The sequence below is a fragment of the Artibeus jamaicensis genome, unplaced genomic scaffold (assembly GCF_021234435.1).
Source record: "Artibeus jamaicensis isolate MK-2021 breed Jamaican fruit bat unplaced genomic scaffold, CSHL_Jam_final contig_466, whole genome shotgun sequence".
In the NCBI taxonomy this organism is placed as follows: domain Eukaryota; kingdom Metazoa; phylum Chordata; class Mammalia; order Chiroptera; family Phyllostomidae; genus Artibeus; species Artibeus jamaicensis.
Window position 1 is genome coordinate 16,041,302 of NW_026521844.1, and position 20,872 is coordinate 16,062,173.

The 20,872-nt window shown below is 36.0% G+C and overlaps 1 protein-coding gene across 1 annotated transcript in view; it reads left to right on the forward strand.

The window, feature by feature from the left end:
• Positions 1 to 3,737: 3,737 nt before the first annotated feature.
• Positions 3,738 to 20,872, forward strand: part of LOC119046981 (phospholipid scramblase 1-like) — a gene marked incomplete at its 3' end in the record, with an annotated part of 41,850 nt that continues 24,715 nt past the window's right edge. The window contains exons 1-2 of the mRNA XM_053667237.1: positions 3,738 to 3,860; positions 6,150 to 6,192. Of these exons, the coding sequence (XP_053523212.1) occupies positions 3,738 to 3,860; positions 6,150 to 6,192 (166 nt within the window). The remainder of the gene's footprint in view (positions 3,861 to 6,149; positions 6,193 to 20,872) is intronic.

Here is a 20,872-nt window from a genome sequence, read left to right on the forward strand (position 1 = left end):
AGGAACTCTCATATATTGCTGCAGTTAATGCAGAATAGCGCAGCCACTTTTTGGAAAACAGTTTCGCAGTTTCCTACAAAGTTAAACATATCCTTACCATGAAATATCACACTCCTTGATATTTACCTAAAGAAAGTGAAAATAAATCCACACAAACACCTGCTCCTTGATGTTTATAGTTGATTAATTCATAATTATGCAAACTTAGAAGCAAACAAGATATTCTTTGGGAGGCGGATGGATAAATACACTGTGGTACATCCAAACAATGAAATATTATGCAGTGTTAAAACAGAAATGAACTATTAAATTAAGCCATGAAAATTCTTCCATGAAATTCCATTGAGAAATTTTAAATGCATACTAGTAAGTGAAAGACGCCAATCTGAAAAAGCTGTATGCTATATAATTTCTACTGTATACCATTCTGGGAAAGGAAAACTGTAGGTAGAAACAGAAAACAATCAGTGTCTACAGAGGGGTTGGTGTTTCAGGAAGGATAACTTGGCATAGCGCAGAGGATTTTTAGGGCAGTTAAAATACTTTTTGTGATATTACAATGATGGTGGTATATCATTATACATTTGTGCATACCCATAAAATATTCACAGCCAGGAGTAACCCGTAAGGTAAACAAGGGACTTTTGTTGATTATCATGTTGTAGCAATGTAGGTACATCCTTGGGGAGATGAACCATTCTGTTGAACGATGTTGCTCATAGGGGATGCTATGCATATGTGAAATGGGGTATGTGGGAAAACTGTACTTCCCTTGCAATTTCATTGTAAAGTTTTTAAAAATGTCTTTAAAAGAAAGGGTTTACCATAAAAAAATCAGGTTTTCTAAAATGATCTTTATTCTCCGTTTTATCTTTATTAATATGGACAAATGATGTTTATTTCTCACCACGACTGCAGCCTCACTGGATTTATTAGGTCCTCTCAGGACCCAAAATCACACCTTTCCCTAGTGAAGTTTTACCATTCTCTCTTAATGATTGTTCTATTGACTTAATTTATTCACTTGCAAAATGCAAAGTGTGTTAAAAGTAAATTTGTGAAGTATTAAGCTGTTTTATTTGCTGCAAACTTTAGGAAGCTTCGGATCACTTAACAGTGTTATATTTGGCCATGCTCATAATGAGTTTTTAACTCTTCAGGATCATATGAACAGTTACATGTGTTTGTATGTAGGTGTCTGCAAAATGGAAATAAAATGTATGTCTGTAAATATATGTAAAAGTTAAAAAAATTTATATTTAAAACAGTGTGATAGTTCTGTGATTTGTAAGTTATTTTAACTCACATCTCCACCTCCCTAGTGGTTCTTTAAAAATACAAGTCTCTTCATATTACAGACAGTATTCAGTCTCTGTTGGGCTCCCATTACTTTTAAGCTGGGGACCAAAATGTTTAATTTGACTACCAGGTGCTGGGGGGCTCCCTGCTTTCCCTTAAAATCCTCTTAGACCTGGCTCTCTGCTGTTCAGGTAAATGGGTCCTTTTCTCTGATTTGAAAGGCCCTATGTTTGTTGCTATGCCAGCGCTTGTCTCTGAAATGTTCTTTCTCTGCTACCGGCCTACTCACCTCCTTTTATCCCTTGATCCTCGGGGAAGTGGTCCCCACTCCTTCCCTTTCTCCTCATCCAAACACCTTCCTTTGGCAAATATAGTCATAACACTGGCCCCATCCTTCAAATGACTTACCTTCAATTCTAACCAATCAATCAATCACTATAGCGTTGTATCCCCTTACAGTAAAGGTGAGTATAAAGTTCTCTCTCCCATTAGGCAATGAGTGAATGACTTTTAGCTGTGCTCCTGTTTTTAAATTCCAGTGCCCAGCACTCCTAAAACTTCTTAAGACATAACTCAGATCAGGGAACTCACTGTTCTGCTTGAAATCCTCTAATGCCTGTGCCTTTTACTCCAAGACACACTTGGAGTAAAATCCAAACTCCTTATTAAGGGACTCCCTAGATGAACTGCCTCTATTTCTTTACTGACAGCCACTTCTACTCTTTCTCTTCCTTAAGATGTTCCTCTCTTTCTCAAAATGCCAAATTCATCCCCAAATTGGGGGATTTGCATTTAGTTTTCTTCCTTCTAGAACATTCCTCACCAGGTTGTCATACAAAGCTTTTCCCTTCTCATTGTATAGTTCTCAACTTAAATTTTACCTGTTTAAAAGCAACTCGATGATACTTTTCCCTCTCCCCATGCATTTTCCCCATCAATTCAATCTGAAATCTTTTTTAAAATCTTATTTTCTGTCTCCCAGAAGTTGCCTATAATCCCCATGAGAGCAGTTTAGCTTATCTGATAGCCATATCCTCTGATTCTAGACGAGAGTCAGATTATAGATCATCTGTAAATACTTGTTTGTTTTAGAAGGAATTAATTATAAAAGCTATAGTGTTTAGAAGACGTCGGTATGAGGTTTAAGGTCTATTCTTATTCTTACTTTTTAATTATGTATGTATTTTTCATCAGTATTCCATTAAGAGTATTTACAAATTGCATATTCTAAGTTAAATTTTGCATGGCCTTTACTGAAAATTTTGTGGAATAGCCAGCTTTTAAAAATACTGTGGAACACAGTCCTTTCAAATTATATTCCATTGCTATGGAATTATTATTCTATGTGCTATACATATAAACTATGAAGCTCCAGCATAGTCAAAATTTACATGGAATATATAGGGTATACACAGTATACACTGTGCTTGTTAAGAACTTAAGACAGCTTTGTCATAAGAACACTTTTACCTACCTTGGTTCTCAATTCTCAGTGCTGATGGTACTAAATTTCAAGATTTAAATCTATAATCTTAATATCATAGTGGGCTTTTGTTTTCATGTGGAGTGTCTCAGGAATGGATTGCCCCATGGATTAAAACTTCTTGCAGATAGATGTTAATCCAGAAAAGTATCTGGAGCATAGTAAATGGATGACATGCTTTCACTTCTATATCAGGGTTTCTGAACAGTGGCACTATAATATTTTGGAATAGATCATTCTATTTTTTAAAAGATTCTGTTTTGGGCATTTTAAGACACTTAGTGGCATTCCTGGTAGCACCCTTCCCGTCCATTATGGCAACCAAAACCACCTCCACACCTTGCCAAATATCACTTGAGAGGGCACAACTGGTCCCAGTTCTATACATATAGAGATATCATTTGTTAGAATTCCAAAATATAATTTATTGTGGACTGTTTTGGTCTTGGAAACACTGGCTCAAAGTCATTATTATAGGTCCTCTTCCCAATGCCATCTCTTTTTCCCATGAAGAAATTCCAGAATCTTTATGAAGGTGACTCTAGATCATTGTTGATTTTCTTTCTTCCTTTTTTTTTTAGATTTTAAACGTTCATATCTAAATTTTTAATAGCAAGTGTAAGACTTAGGCTGACTTGATTCATATTCCACCACTGTCAGAATAGAAGTATATATGGAACCACTGGTATTTAATAGAAAACTTGCTGAAAGACAATAATACAAATTTTAAGCCTTGTTGAAACACTATTCTTGAGCTAAAATTTTAGTTTATAGATAACAAGGGCAATTCTAAGTGTATTGATGTTTCTATTTTTCTTCCCAGATACAAACTATTTTACTTTTTCATATTTCAGAACCTCGAGGAGCTAGCATTCAGCTAGGCCCCCAGGATGACTATCCTGGCCCCCAACTTAACAATTCAGTCACAACACCTGTCTGTTCAAGAACTACTCTCATGGACTTTCCTATCCAACACCAGCCAAAGTGCAATCACGCAGGTGAACCTGCAGGGCCACTGTGGATGCCAGCACCATCAGCTTTTTTGGACTGTCCACCAGGATTGGAATATTTAACTGAGGTAATTTCAAACTCATAAAAGAGTCATAAAGATAAAACCAGGCTTCCAGTTTATTTATTAACAAATGACTCACAAAAGATTAAATAGTAAAATATTTTTGGTAATAAATTACTCTAATTCCTCTAGGTCAGGTTTGCTCTTAAATCAAACTACAAATGGCTTGGGAAATTGTGTTTTCTATGATATTGAATATAATGTGGTAATAGTCAATAGTAAAAGTTTGTTAAGCACTATTTTCAAATCTTTGTTCCTAAGTATAATACAAGTATTAATTCATTTGATCCTTTCAAAAACTCCATGATATATAGGTGCTCACCAATTTACAGAAGAGGAGGTTGAGGTCCAGAGAAGTTACTTGATTCCCTCAACATCAAAATGCCAAGGAAGTGGAGATGTTTTTTTACTTGTGGAACCTTGGTTCTGTACCCCAGGCTCTTTAATCCCAACACTGAGTAATATCCTAGAAATTGGGAAGAAAGATCAAACCCAATTTACCACTGAGTTCCAATAAGTGGTACCAAAAAAAAGGAATTAATACTTTGTATATAATATGATCCACCTTTTATTTTAACTAACAAAACTGTATTTTTATAATGCTCTTGTTTTATGTAAAATCAAATTTTATAGATACTACTATCAACTGATAGTTGTTAGTGCCAGTTCAGTGCCAACAAGAATCCTCTATGTGGGGTGCAGTGAAGAAGGAAACTAATCAATGCAAACAACTCAATTGAGATTTAGCATTGCTGTGCAACAGCTCAATAGTGTTACAACTAATTATGAAATAGCACAGCTGTGGAACAGCATGGCTGTGAGGCAGCCCTTAGGTGAGGCATCCCAAGGGTGAGGCCTCTCTTTGGCTAGAAAGCTGCTCCACTTCAGTCCACTTAGGGCCAGTGAGCTCACCTGCTCTTCTCTGTTCCATTCTACTCCAATCTACTCCATTCTAGTCTGGTGAGACATCTTTGGTGTTTCAGCTCCAGCCAGGGAAACTCAGTCTTCAGTGTTTGGTGGAAAGGGAAATTATGCTCCCTAAACCAGAGAGGAGGTGACTAATGTAGAAAGAAGCCCCTGACACTCATCACTGATTGGTCTGTTCTCATGCACATGAGGACTCTAAATCCTCACAGGTTGATTAATCCTAAAAGTTGTCCCGTCCTAATTGTTCAGAATGGAGCTATTCTGATTGGTCAGTAAAGATACCAAAAAGAATATAGCTATGCAGCTCTGAATGGAGAGGGAAAGTCTCAGTCCTATTGGTTGAAATACAATTTCAGGAATTCCTTTATACAGTCTGTCTCAGAGAAAAGGAACAGTGAAGAAAGGCAATTCAGTGTGGGAGGCAGAAGGCTTGGTGCAAACTTTTCTCTAAAGTGTGGCTTGCATAAAAGGATCCTGCTTAGAAACAGCTACCAGGCTCTTTTTAAAAATTAGAAACCTGCCCTGGCTGGTGTAGCTCAGTGGATTGAGCACAGGCCTGAGAACCACACTCACATAAAAATTAGAAACCAGTGAACCACCAGGATTCCCTCCTAATAGGTATCTTCTTTCTCAGGGTCAACATCACCAATAAAAAATAAAATGTTGGATTTTAATGTACCATATGATAGTTTATCTCAGCAATGTGAGATTTCATATTTGGTATTAAGAATATCATAGATAAAGTATAAATTCTAAAGTGTTCAATCTCTAAATAAATAAACTAATATCTTATAATAGCAAATCACTTTTCAATAAATAAATGGTCTTTTTTGTACTTTATTGAATTAATTTCCCATAATGCACTTGAGTAAGATATTTTATACAAATTTTAGTAGTTTACATATTCAACAAATACAATAAATAGATTTTTTAAAATCAGGACTCACATAATATGTAGGGCAAGTCATTGTTTACTTCAAATAATCATATCAAGTATACTTAAAAAAATTTGATATTTATAGAGAAAGTTCCTTAAATGGATGAAAAGGAACTCTTCCTATCTCCTGAACATCTTATTAGAAGGAATGTTTTCTTAAGTGTTTTTTTAAATTTTTATAGAGACTCCTTTATAAGTCATTTGCTCCCCTTCATAGTGAACACACCCAAGATCCTTTTTATTTAAAAAAATTATAAATTATTGAACTTTAGTTTTACACTTAAAATTAATGTAAGCTGTTGTTAAATATTGAGAATATTGACAGATATTGATACCTATATGCATTCTTAAAAATATAAAAAATGATGCTTAATTTTGTTAGCTTAAAAAATTTGACATGTACTTAATGCTAATTTTTTTACTATATTTAGATAGATAAAATACAGATTCATCAGCAAATTGATCTTCTGGAAGGTATGTACTTATTATCATTTCTCTATAAAGAGTAGACATTTATGCAGATAAAGACACATCAACAACCACAAATATAACAACTTTCACTGATGGTGCTGATTAGGCCCCGTTATTTACAGATGCCTCCCTTCCTGATAGTGAAATGATAAAGTTGATCATCAGCTAATATCTTGAAATTAGGAGTCAAGTGGTGAAATGCTACTTCTTTGGGCATCTGTCCTCATGATACTGACCTTAATTTGGAAAGAGAAGAAACAAAACATGTTTCTTACCACTCCTCTCTAGAAATCACTTTAGTGATTCTATTACTTTATCTGCCTATGTCACTTTAGCTGTGTTCCCCCCAATTTGTGATAACCTTGAGATTGGAACAGAGCCATATGCAATAGTTCATGTTACCTTAGTACCACATATTAATAGTTAGCTTAGTACATTTCCAAAATAAGGGAACTTTTTAAATTTTATGGACTGTTAATTACCAGCTAGATGAAACAATGCTGCAGTTCTGGTTGTGCCGACCAGCAGGCCCAGTTGCCTAGTTGCCTAGAAGAGCACTCCTGATCCTTCTACCTGACACCTTTTGACTCTACGAGATGTTTCCAGTACTGCCCAAGTGCAGTAACAAACTTAGAAAGCCACTAGAACTTCAGGACCCCCGAGAAACAACAACAACAAAAAACCCTGGGTAGATTCATTAACAATAGTATTGCCTTGGGATGGTCAAGATGGCAGAGAAGTAAGCGGAAGCTATACTAACCTCTTCCCAGAACCAGTCTGGCATTACAACAAAATTGTGGAGAAAGCATCCTGAAAAACTAACTGAACAAGAGCTGGAGGGAGCCTTATAACCAAGGACAGACAGAAGAAACCACTTCACCACACCAAGACTGCGGCCATCTTTTTAGACAGAACACTCCTCTCCAGCGGGCATCAGCCTGAAGGAAGCAGTAGCCCCACCCACAGAAATTGTTCTACCTGTGGTGCTTAAGCTTGGCTGCTGATTACAGATTAATTAGTTTAACAACTGATCAGTTTAATAGTTGCCTAGTTTAATAGCTAAGTCAGAAAATACAAAGAAACAGCCAAAATGGGAAGACACAGAAAGAGACCCCAAATAAAAAAACTAGAGAATTCTTCAAAAGAAGAACTAGATGAATTGGAGGCAAGCAAGTATCAGATAGAGAGTTTAGAGTAAAGATTATAAGGATACTCAACAGCATAAAAAAGTACATAGAAACCATAAAAAAAGGTCAGAAATGAAGAATGTAATATCTGAAATAAATAATAATTGGAAGGAATAAACAGACAGATGAAACACAGGATCAGATCAGTGATTTGGAAGACAAGGATCTGATTTGGAAGATTTGGATCTGATTTGGATGCTGTTTGAAAAATAGCATCCAAGCAGAGCAGCAAACAGAAAAATGAATTTTAAAAAATGAGGAGAGCTTAAAAAACATTTTGGGTAATATGAAATGTAAAAACATCCACATGATGGGAATACCAGAAGAAGAGAATGAGCAAGCAAGGGATCAAGAACCTATTTGAAGAAATAATGACAGAAAACTTCCCTAATCTGGTGAAAGAAAAAGACACAGGTCCAGAAAGTTCAGAGAATTCCAAATAAGTTGGACCCAAAGAGGCCTACGCTAAGACACAACATAATTAAAATGATGAGGTTTAAAGACAAGGAGAAAATCCCAAAATCCTCAAGAGAAAAGCAAGTAGTTACTTACAAGGGAGAACCTATTAGACTGTCATATGAGTTCTGAATAGAAACATTGCAGGCCAGAAGCAGGTGGCAAGAAATATTCAAGGTGATGAAAGGTGAGGACTTACAACCAAGGCTACTTTACCTAACAAGGCTATCATTTAAAATCCAAGGAGAAACAAGAAGTTTCCCTGACAAGAAAAAGCTAGAGGAGGTTGTTCATAACAAACTAGTACTGCAACAAATGTTAAAGGGCATGCTTTAAGAAGAAGAGGAAAAAAAACACAGGAAAATAGTCTAATAAAAATGGCATTACATACATATCTATTATTAATCACTTGAAATGAAAATGGCTTAAATGTTTGAACCAAAATAGACAGAATAGCTGATTAGATAAGGGAACAAGAACCATATACAGGTTGCCTCAAAGAGACCCATCTCAGATCGAAACACACACACAGGCTAAAAGTAAAGAATGGAAAAAGATATTCCATGTGAATAGAAAAGAAAAAAAAGCTGGGGTAGCGGTGCTTATTTCCAAGAAAATAGATTTTAAAACCAAGGCTATAATAAGAGACAAAGGAGGATACTACATAATGATAAAGAGAAAAACCCAACAAGAGGATATAACCCTAGCAAACATGTATGCAACCAACACTGAAGTACCTAAATATAGAGAGCAAATCTTAATGGACATAAAGGGAGAAACTGACAGAAGTACACCCATAGTTGGGGATTTTAATACCCCACTGACTCCAATGGATAGACCTTCCAGGAGGAAAATCAACAGGAGACAACAGCCTTAAACAGCACATTAGATCAAATGGATTTGGAGTATTTCACCCCAAAGCAACAGAATATACATACCCTTCAGGTGCACATGGAACATTTTCTAGGATAGATCACATGTTAGGACAAAAAATAAGTCCCAATAAATTTAAGCAGATTGAAATCATATCAAGCATCTTCTCTGACCATAATGTGATGAATTTAGAAATCAATCACAAGAAGAACACTGAAAGACACACAAAGACATGGAAACTAAATAACATGTTATTAAACAATGAATGAGTCAACAACAATATCAAGGAAGAAATCAATAGTTACCTTGAAACAAATGAGAATGAGAACACAATAGTTCAAAATCTGTGGGACATAAAGAAAGCAATCTTAAGAGAGAAATCATAGCATTACAGGCCTATCTCAAAAACCAAGAAAAAGCTCAAATGAACAATCTAACTTTGCATTTAAAGGAACTTGAAAGGGAACAACAAACAAAGTGCAAAGTGAGTAGAAGCAAGAAAATAATAAACATCATAGCAGAAATAAATGAAATTGGGTAAAAAAAATGATAGAAAGATCAATAAACCCAAGAGCTTGTTCTTTGAAAAAATAAACAAGATTGACAAACCTTTAACAAGACTCATCAAGAAAAAGAGAGAAAAGACCTATATAAATGAAATCAGAAATAAAGAGGAGAAATAACAACTGACACAAAAGAAATACAAAGAATTGTAAGAAAATACTATGAACAACTATATGCCAACACACTTATAACCTGGATGAAATGGATAAACTCCTAGAAACATACAATGTTCCAAAACTGAATCAGGAAGAATCAGAGAGTCTAAATAGACAAATTACATCTAGTGAAATTGAAGCAGCAATCAAATATCTCCTAACAAACAAAAACCCTGGACCAGATGGCTTTATAGGTGAAGTATACCAAACATTCTGAGAAGAGCTAATAGCTCTCCTTCTTAAACTGTTTCATAAAATTCAAGAGGAGGAAAGGCTCCAAACTCATTCATGAGGCCAGGATTATCCTAATCCCAAAGCCAGATAATACACTATAAAGAAAGAAAATTATAGGCCAATATCCCTGATAAAAACAGATGTTAGAATCCTCAACAAAATATGCACAAACTAAATACAGCAATGCATCAAAAAGATCATACACCATGATCAAGTGGGATTTATTCTAAGAATGCAAGGTAGGAACAACATTCTCAAATCAATAAGTGTGATTCACCACATAAACAAAATGCAGGATAAAACCACTTGATTATATCAATAGATGCAGAAAAGTCATTTGATAAAATTCAATACCCATTTATAGTAAATACTGTCAGTGAAGTGGGAATAGAGGGAACATACCTAAACATAATGAAGGCCAAATATGGTAAACTCACTACCAGCATCATATTCAATGGGCAAAAACTACAAGCATTCCCCTTAAGATCAGGAACAAGACAGGGATGTCTCTGCTTTCATCTCTCTTATTCAACACAGTACTGGAAGTCCTACCCACAGCAATCGGACAAGAGGAATAAATAAAAGTATCCAAATCATAAAGGAAGAAATAAAACTCTCATTATATTGCAGATGACATGATACTCTGGAGTCCCAAAGATTCCACCAAGAAACTGCAAAAACTCATAAATAAATTCAGCAATGTAGCAGTATACAAAATTGATGTTCAGAAATCAGTTGCATTTTTATATGCCAATAACAAACTGACAGAAAAGGAAATTGAGCAAACAACTCCATTCATAGTTGCTTCAAAAAGAATAAACTACCTGGGAATTAAGCTAACCAAGGATATAAAAGACCTGTACTCAGAAAATTACTGAAGAAACATATTGTAGAGGATACAAATAAGTAGAAGCACATAACTTGTTCATTGATAGGAAGAATTAACATCATTAAAATGTCCATACTACCCAAAGCAATCTACAGATTCAGTGAAATCCTTGTCAAGATACCAATGACATATTTCATAGAACTAGAATAAATATTCAAAAAAATTTGTGGGACCACACAGGACCTCATGTAGCAACAGAAATTCTGAGAAAGAAGAACACAGTTGGAGGGATCTAGTTACCTAATATCAAACTATACTACTATAAGGCTACAGTAATCAAAACAGCATGGTATTAGCATAAAAACAGACACATAGATTAATGGAACAGAATAGAAAGCCCAGAAATAAACCTAAACCTTTACTGTAAATTAATATTTGACAGAGGAAGCAAGCACATACAATGAGCTAAAGATGGTTTATTTAATAAGTGGTGCTGGGAAAACTGGATGGATAAGTATAGAAAAATGAAACTAGACTACTTTCCCATGCCACACACAAAAATAAATTCAAAATGGATCAAAGACTTACATGTTAAACCTGAAACTGTACATATTATAGAAGAAAACATAGGCAGAAAAATCTCAGACATTGCTTTTAGTAATTGTTTATTAGACATATCTCTCCAGGCAAGGGAAACAGAAGAAAAAATAAATTACATCAAACTAAAAAGTTGTTGCACAGCAAAGGAGAACATCAACAAAATAAAATACAATCCACAGAATGGGAGAACATATTTGCTGATACAGCTGTAAGGGGTTCATATCCAAAATTTCTAAAGTTCTTACAAAACTCAACACCAAAAAACAAACAACCCAATTAAGAAATGGCTAAAGGACCTGAATAAACACTTCTCTAAAGATGGTCAATAGACATGAAAAGATGCTCAACATCACTAATCATCAGAGAAAGATAAATACCATATGATTTTACTCATATGGAGAATCTAATGAGCAAACTAAACTAACAAGGATAATGATGACAGCTAGTAAGGGGTGGGGAGGCTAGGGGTGGAGGGATCGAGCCAGAAAGAAATAGGTCATGGACATAAATAACAGTATAGTGTTTGCTGGAGGGAGTGGGCTATAAGGGTACTAAATGGTAATGGAAAAAATACAATAAAGATCAAATCAAACAACAACATAAACCAATAGTGTTGCCTTGGCCAGGTGGCTCAACTGTTAAGAGTGTCATCCTGTATAGTGAAAGGTCATGGGTTAGATTCTTGGTCAGGAGACATACAAAGATCGAGGGGTTAATCCCTGGTCAGGGCGAGGTTAGCAGGCAACCAACTGATGTTCTCTCTCTCTCTCTCTCTCTCTCTCCCTCTCTCAAATTAGTAACCCTATCCTCAGGTGAGGATTTATGAAAAAAAAAAAAATAGTGACTTCCTTATAGATATAAGAAGTTTTGAGAAAACTGCTAAGTTTTAGAATATACCTGTGTTGAATCCATGTTTATCTATTTAGAAATTTCCTTTCTATTTGTAGATTTAAAACATGAATTGTACTAGCAGAGTAATGAATTTGACAAAAAATACAATTATTTATAATGGTCCAGTTTAAGCTGGTGATGCAACATGCTCCCAAACTCATCCCCTCCCATGGACCCACTGAATCTGTAGCTACATACAGACAATGCCCTGTGAACAAAATTCAGAAACTAGTTGTGTGACTCCTACACACTGGACGAATGAGAGAATATTTATATTGAAACAGGTAGAAGAGGCTATAAAGCTACATCACCATAAACTCCACTCCTGGCACAATGACACACAAACAGGAGGGAACTCAGAACTCCCAGCTTCTCCCTGAGGATCAAAAGTTTTGAACATCGCACCTGGTACCCCCACTTTCAGGATTTCTCCCTGCATGATATGCTGCCAAAACATCCAGCTTCGAAAGCCAAGGTGGTTTGTGTCCATGTCCCAAAAGGCTATAGCAAACTCAGAGACAGTTAATAAAGGTCTCATGTTCACCATGGCTAAACCCTGAAAGCCCAGCACAGAGACAACTGATTAACTCAAGCTGGCCTTTCTGTGAAAATAGCATATTTACTTTAAAAAACTTTTTTAAAAAATTGAGTGCAGGCTTCTTATTTAATACACATCTAGGGGCCAAGTACAGCAGTACTTTCCAGAGACCAGAGAGGCCAGTGGAAGCCAACTTCATGTTCTCCCTGTCCATACATGGGTCACTGATATCCCCCAAAAGGAAAGTTTGTACATGACTGGCATCCCCAGCTTTTGTGGCTACTATCCAGGAGACACATATATTGATAGCCTGCTTCCAGTAGCCAGCAGGACTTGTGTTCATGGATTCAAAGGGAAGGTAGCAAGAACCCTAGCCACGTAGCTCAGTTGGTTAGAGCATCATCCCAGTGTGTCAAGGTTGCAAGTTCCATCTCTGGTCAGAGCATATATTAATACAAGAAATAACCAATGAATGCATAAATAAGTGAAGTAACAAATCTCTCCCTTATTCTCTCTCTCTCTAAACTCAATAAATTTTTTTAACCTAAAAGACAGTTACAGAACATTCCATCCAAAAGTAACACAACATGCATTCTTCTCAAACACATGGAACATTTTCCATGAAACAGCATATTTTATGAAACAAAATAATTCATAATAAGATACTAATAAGGTCATTGAATTAGTAATCAAAAATATTTCAACAAACAAAAACCCAGGACCAGATGGCTTCCCTTATAAATTCTGCCAAACATTTAAAAATCAATTAATATCTACATTTCTCAAAATATTCTAAAAATAAAAGGGAACACTTACAATCTCACTTTATGAGGCCAGCATTACTGCGATGCCAAAGCCAGACCATGACACTCCAAGAAAAGATAATTACAGTACAATATCCTTGAAAAGCATAGGTGCAAAAATCCTCAACAAATGTAAGCAAATGGAATTGAACAATACATCCATTCAAAGAATCATACATTATGATTTTGTGTGATTTATTCCAGGGATGCAAGGATGTTTTAACATCTGCAGATCCACCCATGATCAGTAATGTGAAGGATAACAATCATATGATCCAAGTAGATACAAAAAAGTATTTGACAAAAATTGCACATCCATTCACAATAAAAACTCTCAGTAAACTCAATATAGAGGAAATGTACTTCACACAAGAAAAGCTTGTCATATATTGACAAGCACACAGTTAACATCATACTCAATGACGAAAAGTGGAAAGCCTTTTTTTTATAACTAGGCATAAGACAAATATGCCACACTAGCTACTTTTATTCAACATGTTACTAAATTCCAGGTCAGAACAATTAGGCTAAATAAAAAAATAAATAAAAGTCATCCAAGTTGTAAAGATAAGAGTAAAAATCTATTTGCAGGTGGCATAATATTATATAGAAAGCCTTAAAGACTCCTTCAATAAACTATTAGAACTAATAAACAAATTCAGTATAGTGGCAAGTTAAAAATTAATATATAAAAATCAGTTGTTTTATTTATCAATGATGAATTATCAGAAGGAGAAGTAAAAAAATCCCATTTATAATTACATCAACAAGAATAAAATACCTAGCAATAAATTTAACCAAAAGGTGAAACCCTAAAAACTAGAAGACATTGCTAAAAAAAATTGAAGACACAAAAATTGGAAAAATTTACTCACAGACTGAAAGAATCAATATTGTACAAATGTCCATACTGCACAAAGCAATCTACAAATTCACTGCAATCCCTACCAAAATTCCAATGGTAGTTTTCACTGAAAGAAAATAACAACCTTAAAATTGTACAAAATTACCAAAGATACCAATATCCAAAACAATCTTGAGAAAAACAAAGTAGTTTTCACTAAAAGGAAATAACAACCTTAAAATTGTACAAAATTGCCAAAGATACCAATATCCAAAACAATCATGAGAAGAACAAAGCTGGAGGCATTCCACTACCTGATTTCAAGTTGTATTACAAAGCTATAGTACCTCTAACAGTATGGTATGGCATAAAAACAGACACACATTATTCTATTCTATTAGGAACAGAATAGGAAGCCTAGAAATAACCCATACATATAAGGTCCTTTGATATATGACAAAGAGAAAGAATATACAATGGGAAAGAATAAGCTCTCCAGTAAATGGTGTTGGGAAAACTGGACCACTGCATGCAAAAGAATGAAACTGGATGACTATTTTACACCATATAGATAAATCAACTCAAAATGCATTAAAGAGTTGAATGTACAATGTGAAACCATAAAACTCCTAGAAGAAAACATAGAAGGGTAAGCTGCTTAACATTGGTCTAAGCCAGGGGTGTCCAACATTTTGGCATCTCTGGGCCACACTGGAAGAAGAGTTGTCTTGAGCTATACATTAAATGCATTGTGACACGTAATCACAAAAAAAAAACTCATAATGTTTTAAGTAAATTGACGATTTTGTGTTGAGCCACATTCGTAGCCATCCTGGGCCACATGCAACCCATGGGTTGCGGATTGGACACTTCCGATAAAAGCAATGATATTATTGGTTACATTACAAAAGCACAGGTAACCGAAACTAAAACAAATGGGACAACATAAGCTAAATATTTATAACACAGGAAGATGAACAAAATGAAAAAACAACTTATGAAGTGGAAGAAAATACTTGTAAATCATATATCTGGTAAGGGGTTAATATGCAAATTATATAAAGAATTCACACAATTCAATAGAAAAACAACAATTTATTTTAAAAGGTCAGAGGATCTGAATACATTTAAAAAAAAAAGACATGGCCAATAGGTTCTTGAATGTGCTCTACCTCAATAATAATCAAGGAAATTTTGGTTGGAATATAAATTGGCACAGCCACTATGGAAAACAGTATGAAGATTTCTCAAAAAATTAAGAACAGACTACCTATGATTCAGCAGTCCAGTTCTTAGTATTTAACCAGAGTTAAAAAAAATTATCTGCACCTCTATGGTAATCGTAGCGTGTTTATAATAACCTAGACATAGAAATGCAATTTAAGTGTCCATGAACAGATGAACAGATGAGTGGATGGATGGACCTTGAGGGCATTATGCTAAGTGAAATAAGACATAGAAAGCAAACTCGGTATATCACTTATCATACTGCATTTAAATGTGTGAATTTAAAAATATCAAATTCACAGATACAAAGAACAGATTGGTGATTGCCAGAGATGAGGGCGGGGGTGGTGTAGTGGATTAGCAAAATGGATGAAGGTAGTTAACAGATACAAACTTCCAGTTATAAGATAAATAAGCCCTGTGCATATGGTTACATCATGGTGAACACAATTAATGATATTGTAGTGTATATCTGAAAGTTGATAAGAGAGTAAATCTTAAATGTCATCAAAGGATGTTTTTATCTGGACATAGTAATGGATATTGAATAAACTTATTACGATAATCACTTCACAGTATATACAGGTGTTATATCATTATGTTGTACACCTAAAAATTATACAAGGTTATATGACAGTGGCAATTCAATAAAATATAGTATAAAAGCATCATTTCCAAAATTACTTATTATTGAATGTCCACCATAATTGAAAAAATTTAAAAATAAGTAAATAAATTAAAAAAAATTACTTATACTGTATACTATTAGATATTTACATGTTCTTGGTTTTGTTTAGTTTCTCAAAACCAAATTTTATCTATAAAGGAGCTCTTTGATGTTTAATAGTTTGTATTGTTAACTTTTAAGTGTTTTATTCTAAGACATATATTGAGATTATAAAACCTGAAAGTCTATGTACTCTGTATTTTACAGCCCTCTAATCATGATTTTAGAATTAAAAACATTATATATGTAAAATACATATTTATTATGAAATATAAGTAGCAAAAATACTACTTCTTAATTCTTCAGTTTTTAAAAATAGATGTTTTGAATTTTTTCATGTATTTCTATATGAAATTCTGTATTATATTTTAGCATTAGGACAAGTAGAAAGTAATGAAGATTACTCTTTATACTTTATACTCAGCATAAAGTGATGAAGGCTTGGCTGCCTTCAGAAGGTCAGTGACTAGTGTAAGGGATAAAGTTTATTTTTAGCACCTGAGACTATGACAGGAACTTAGACCTTTGCCCAGTTCAAAATTTAATAGACCAGAAAGTCTCTGGAAGTGACGTCAAAAGAAGGACAGCATGAGATCCTCGTAATCTCTCCTCTTAAAGTTTCAACTATTTAAACAGCTGTAATTCAGCAAATGATTCACTGGTCAATACAAAAACACATCTGAGAGATCCAGGTATTGAAATATCTGAAGTAGGACAAGTGAGAGCAAACTAGAAAGGTGGGAAAGGAGAAGAACAGAGATGGGTCACAGACAGAGCCCTGCATCCAGGGTTCACAGGCTGGAGCCCACTGCAGTTCTCAGCCAGAGAGGGGAGAAATCAGGCCACTGTCTGCATTTCCTTCAGCTGGGAAGAGCAAAGAGAGTCAGTGATTATTCCTACAACAGTTGGCAATAGAAGCTCCAGCTTAGTCCAATGACAAAGCATAGAGGTGTGACTTCAGTTGTCTGGCAATCAGCATTATAGACAAAGAAACAAAGGCAGGAAGTCTGACCACCTACCTCCTTTCACTCTCCCAGAGCTCACCTCTATTAATCCTCCCAGAGGTCATAGCAGGCCCCAGAAGAAGCTGTAGCAATGAGTTTCAGGCTGCAGAGGACATTATCTACAAACCCAAGAACTGGTGTTACAAAAATAATTTTTCCCTGAGTAACATGCACACTCTACAAATAATTCAGGAGTCATGTGGAAGCACATAGGAGATGCCCCAGAGGTCTAGCAATCATCATTATTGGGAGAGCAAAGCAACAAAGAAAGAAGCCAAATTCTCCCAGTTCATCCCATTCCTACACATCATAACTGCATTGCCAGCAGCAGCATCTGCCCACAGGGAACAGCACTGGGATTTCACAGATTTGGAACACCACCGCCCATCATATCCCTAGCGAGGTTGGTCCCTTAGGACCTAGACCACCAAAACATTAAGGAAATGCCCAAATCCCTAGGGAATATAGGCTAATTTCCAACATACACACCCTATTTTACCCCTGAGATCTGAAAAGCAAGAGTAATACTGAAGAGCTAAAAATCTTGGGGTTCAGCACCACCTACTGGAAAACAGTAGAAAGACTTCATTTTATCAATCTACAGAAGTACCACTCACACGTAGATGCATATAAAGGAGTTGGCAATAGTTACAACCAAATACCATGAATAATCAATGTAATGAGGCAGCTCACAAAGCAAATAAAGACTTCTGGTTAAGATGATGGTATATGTAAACACGGCCTACCTCCTTGCACAACCACATCAAAATTACAGCTAAACTATAGAAAACCATTTTGGAAACTGAGCTGATGGAAGTCCTAAAACTACATTAAAGAAGAAAACACATTGAGACTGGTAGGAGGGGTGGAAACATGGAACAGGCTGGTCCCACATTCATGTGTGGCAGATAAAAATCAGGAGTGATATCTTGGGAGCAAGGACCCCTGGCCCAGGGTTCCAGTGCCTGGAAGATAAGTCTCCATAACTTCTGGGTATAAAAACCAGTGCAGACTGAGGCTGTGGAAGACAAAGTGCTAGAGTACCAGGCAGTTCCTCTTAACAGGCTCATACACAACTTACTCTGACTCACTCACTACCTCTGAACTCCAGGGCATCAGAGAATTACAGGGAGGAACTAAATTGTCCAGCCTTAGGGTGAGAGCTGGAGGGCAGCTTTCTTCCAGGGAGAAGTGCTGGCAGAAACCATTGTTTCTTTTCTGACCCTACCCTCCACAGAGCCACAGAGCTGGCAGGCAGATGGGCACCATATTATTCCATCAACCTGGCTCACATCATTTGCCCCACCTGGTTATTCGCTGAGACCCTGCTTCACCCAATTTTCAGACCCACACAAGCTGTTTCCAGTGGCTTTTCCATATGGGTGGCTTATCTTGGCCCATGTTTCAAATTTTCCTAAGCTGTCTCAAACAAGCAGCATCTGAATTCAGTGTGCCCTATACCTCTCACTAAATTCCCCCAGGCCTGGCACTAGAAAGCCAGCCTTGTTTCACAACTTGGCCTCTCCTGGGTACCTCCAGCCCAGCACAAGTAGCAGCCATGTGCAAATAACTTTGTCGCTAGTACTTTGTGACCCCAGACAGAACAGAGGCATTGGATGACCTTGAACATACTAACAGTCAAGACTCAACTACACCAAGAGGGCATACACAGCCTATACACTGGGTGCACCTTGAGTACCCAGCTTGGAAAATAGGAGAGGCCGGGTTACTGGACCCTACTGGACACCTACCACATTAAGTCATGTTATCAAGTCTGGAAGACATAGTAGCTCTACCTAATACATGAAAACAAACACAAGGAGGCTGCCAAAATGAGAAGACAAAGAAACATGGCCAAAATGAAAGAACAGGTTAAAAACTCCAGAAAAAGAACTAAGCAAAGTGGAGTAAGTGCTCTATCACATGCAGAATTCAAAACACTGGTTATGAGGATGCTCAAGGAACTTAGTGAGTACTTCAACAAAATTTTAAAAATCTGGTCAGAAACAAAGGATACGCAAATTAAAATAAAGAACAATTTACAGGGAATCAACAGTAGAGTGAAATAAGCCATGAATCAAATTAACAATTTGTACATAAGGAAGAAAAAAAACAAGTAATCAAAACAGCAAGGAGAAAAAATAATTAAAAAATGAGGATGATGTAAGGAACCTTGGGGATAACTTCAAGAATGTCAACATTCTCATCACAGAGGTGCCAGAAGAAGACAGAGACAAGAAAATAGAGAGCCCATTTTAAAAAACTGAAAGATAACTTCCCTAACTTGGTAAAGAAAATAAACATACATACTCAGAAAGCACAGAAAGTCCTAAACAAGATGGACCCAAAGAGGGCTACTCCGAGATACCTCATAATTAAAATGCCAAAGTTTAAATACAAAAAAATATCTTAAAAGCAGCAAGAGAAAAGTAGTTAGTTACCTACAAGGGAGCTCCCATAAGACTATCAACTGATTTCTCAAAAAATCTTTGCAGGCTAGAAGGGTTTGGCAAGAAATATTCAAAGTCATAAAAAGTGGAAGCTACTGCCAAGAGTGTTATATCCAACAAAGCTATCATTTAGAATCAAAGGACAAATAAAGAGCTTCCCAGAGAAGAAAAAGCTAAAGGAGTTCATCATCACCAAAGTAGTATTATATGAAAAGTTAAAAATTGTTTTATAATAAGAAAATAAAATGGCAATAAATACATATCTATCAACAATTGAATAAAAAATAAAATAAAAAAGCAGAACAAAAACAAAATCATATGAGTTCCAGCCATGAAGGTGATATAAGTAGAAATGCTTCACTTCCTCACATAACCAAAAGAAGGATAACAACAAATTTAAAAACAATGAAGAACCAGTACTGCCATAAAATCAAACTGCATTGAACTCCAGCAACCAAAGAGTTAAAGAAACATTCATCCAGGCTGGTAGGAGTGGGGGAGACAGGCAGCCAGGCAGAGAAGACCTGCAGCAAGGTGGTAGACTGTGCAGGTGAGGCAGGGCTGATTAACTGGGAAACCAGAGACTCTAAAGTTCTAGTTGTAAAATACTGTGGGGGTTGCAGTGGCGGGAGAAACGCCCAGTCTCACAGGGGAGTTTGTTGGAAAGTAGAGCTAGAGCACAATGAGTGAGTGACATTGTTCCCTCTCTGACCTCTCCCCCACAGACAGTGACACTACACAGCAAAGAGGATTGCCACTCCCTGGCAAATACCTAAAGCTCTTCCTCTTACAACATAATAGGTGTTCCAAGAAAAAGAAATATGGTCCAAATGAAAGAACAGATCAAAACCCCAGAAAAAGAGCTAAGCAATGAAAAGATTGACAACCTATCTGATGTAGAGTTCAAAATACTAGTAACCAGGATTCTCACAGAATTGATTAGCTCAGTCACAAAATGAAGAAAGAAATGAAAGCTATGCAAAGTGAGATAAATAAAAAATACAGGGAACCAACAGTGAAAGGAAGGCAGCCAGGACTCAAATCAATGACTTGGAACAAAAGAAAGAAATGAACATCCATCCAGAACAAAATAAAGAAACAAGGATTCAAAAAAAAGGAAGAAAAGTTTAGAAATCTATGCGACAACTTTAAGCACTCCAATATCTCAATCATAGGGGTGCCAGAAGGAGAAGAGAAAGAGCAAGAAATGGAAAAGTTATTTGAACAAATAATGTAGGAAAACTCCCCCAGTCTAGTGATGGTTATATACTTCCAGGAAGTCCAGAGAGCCCAGAGACTCC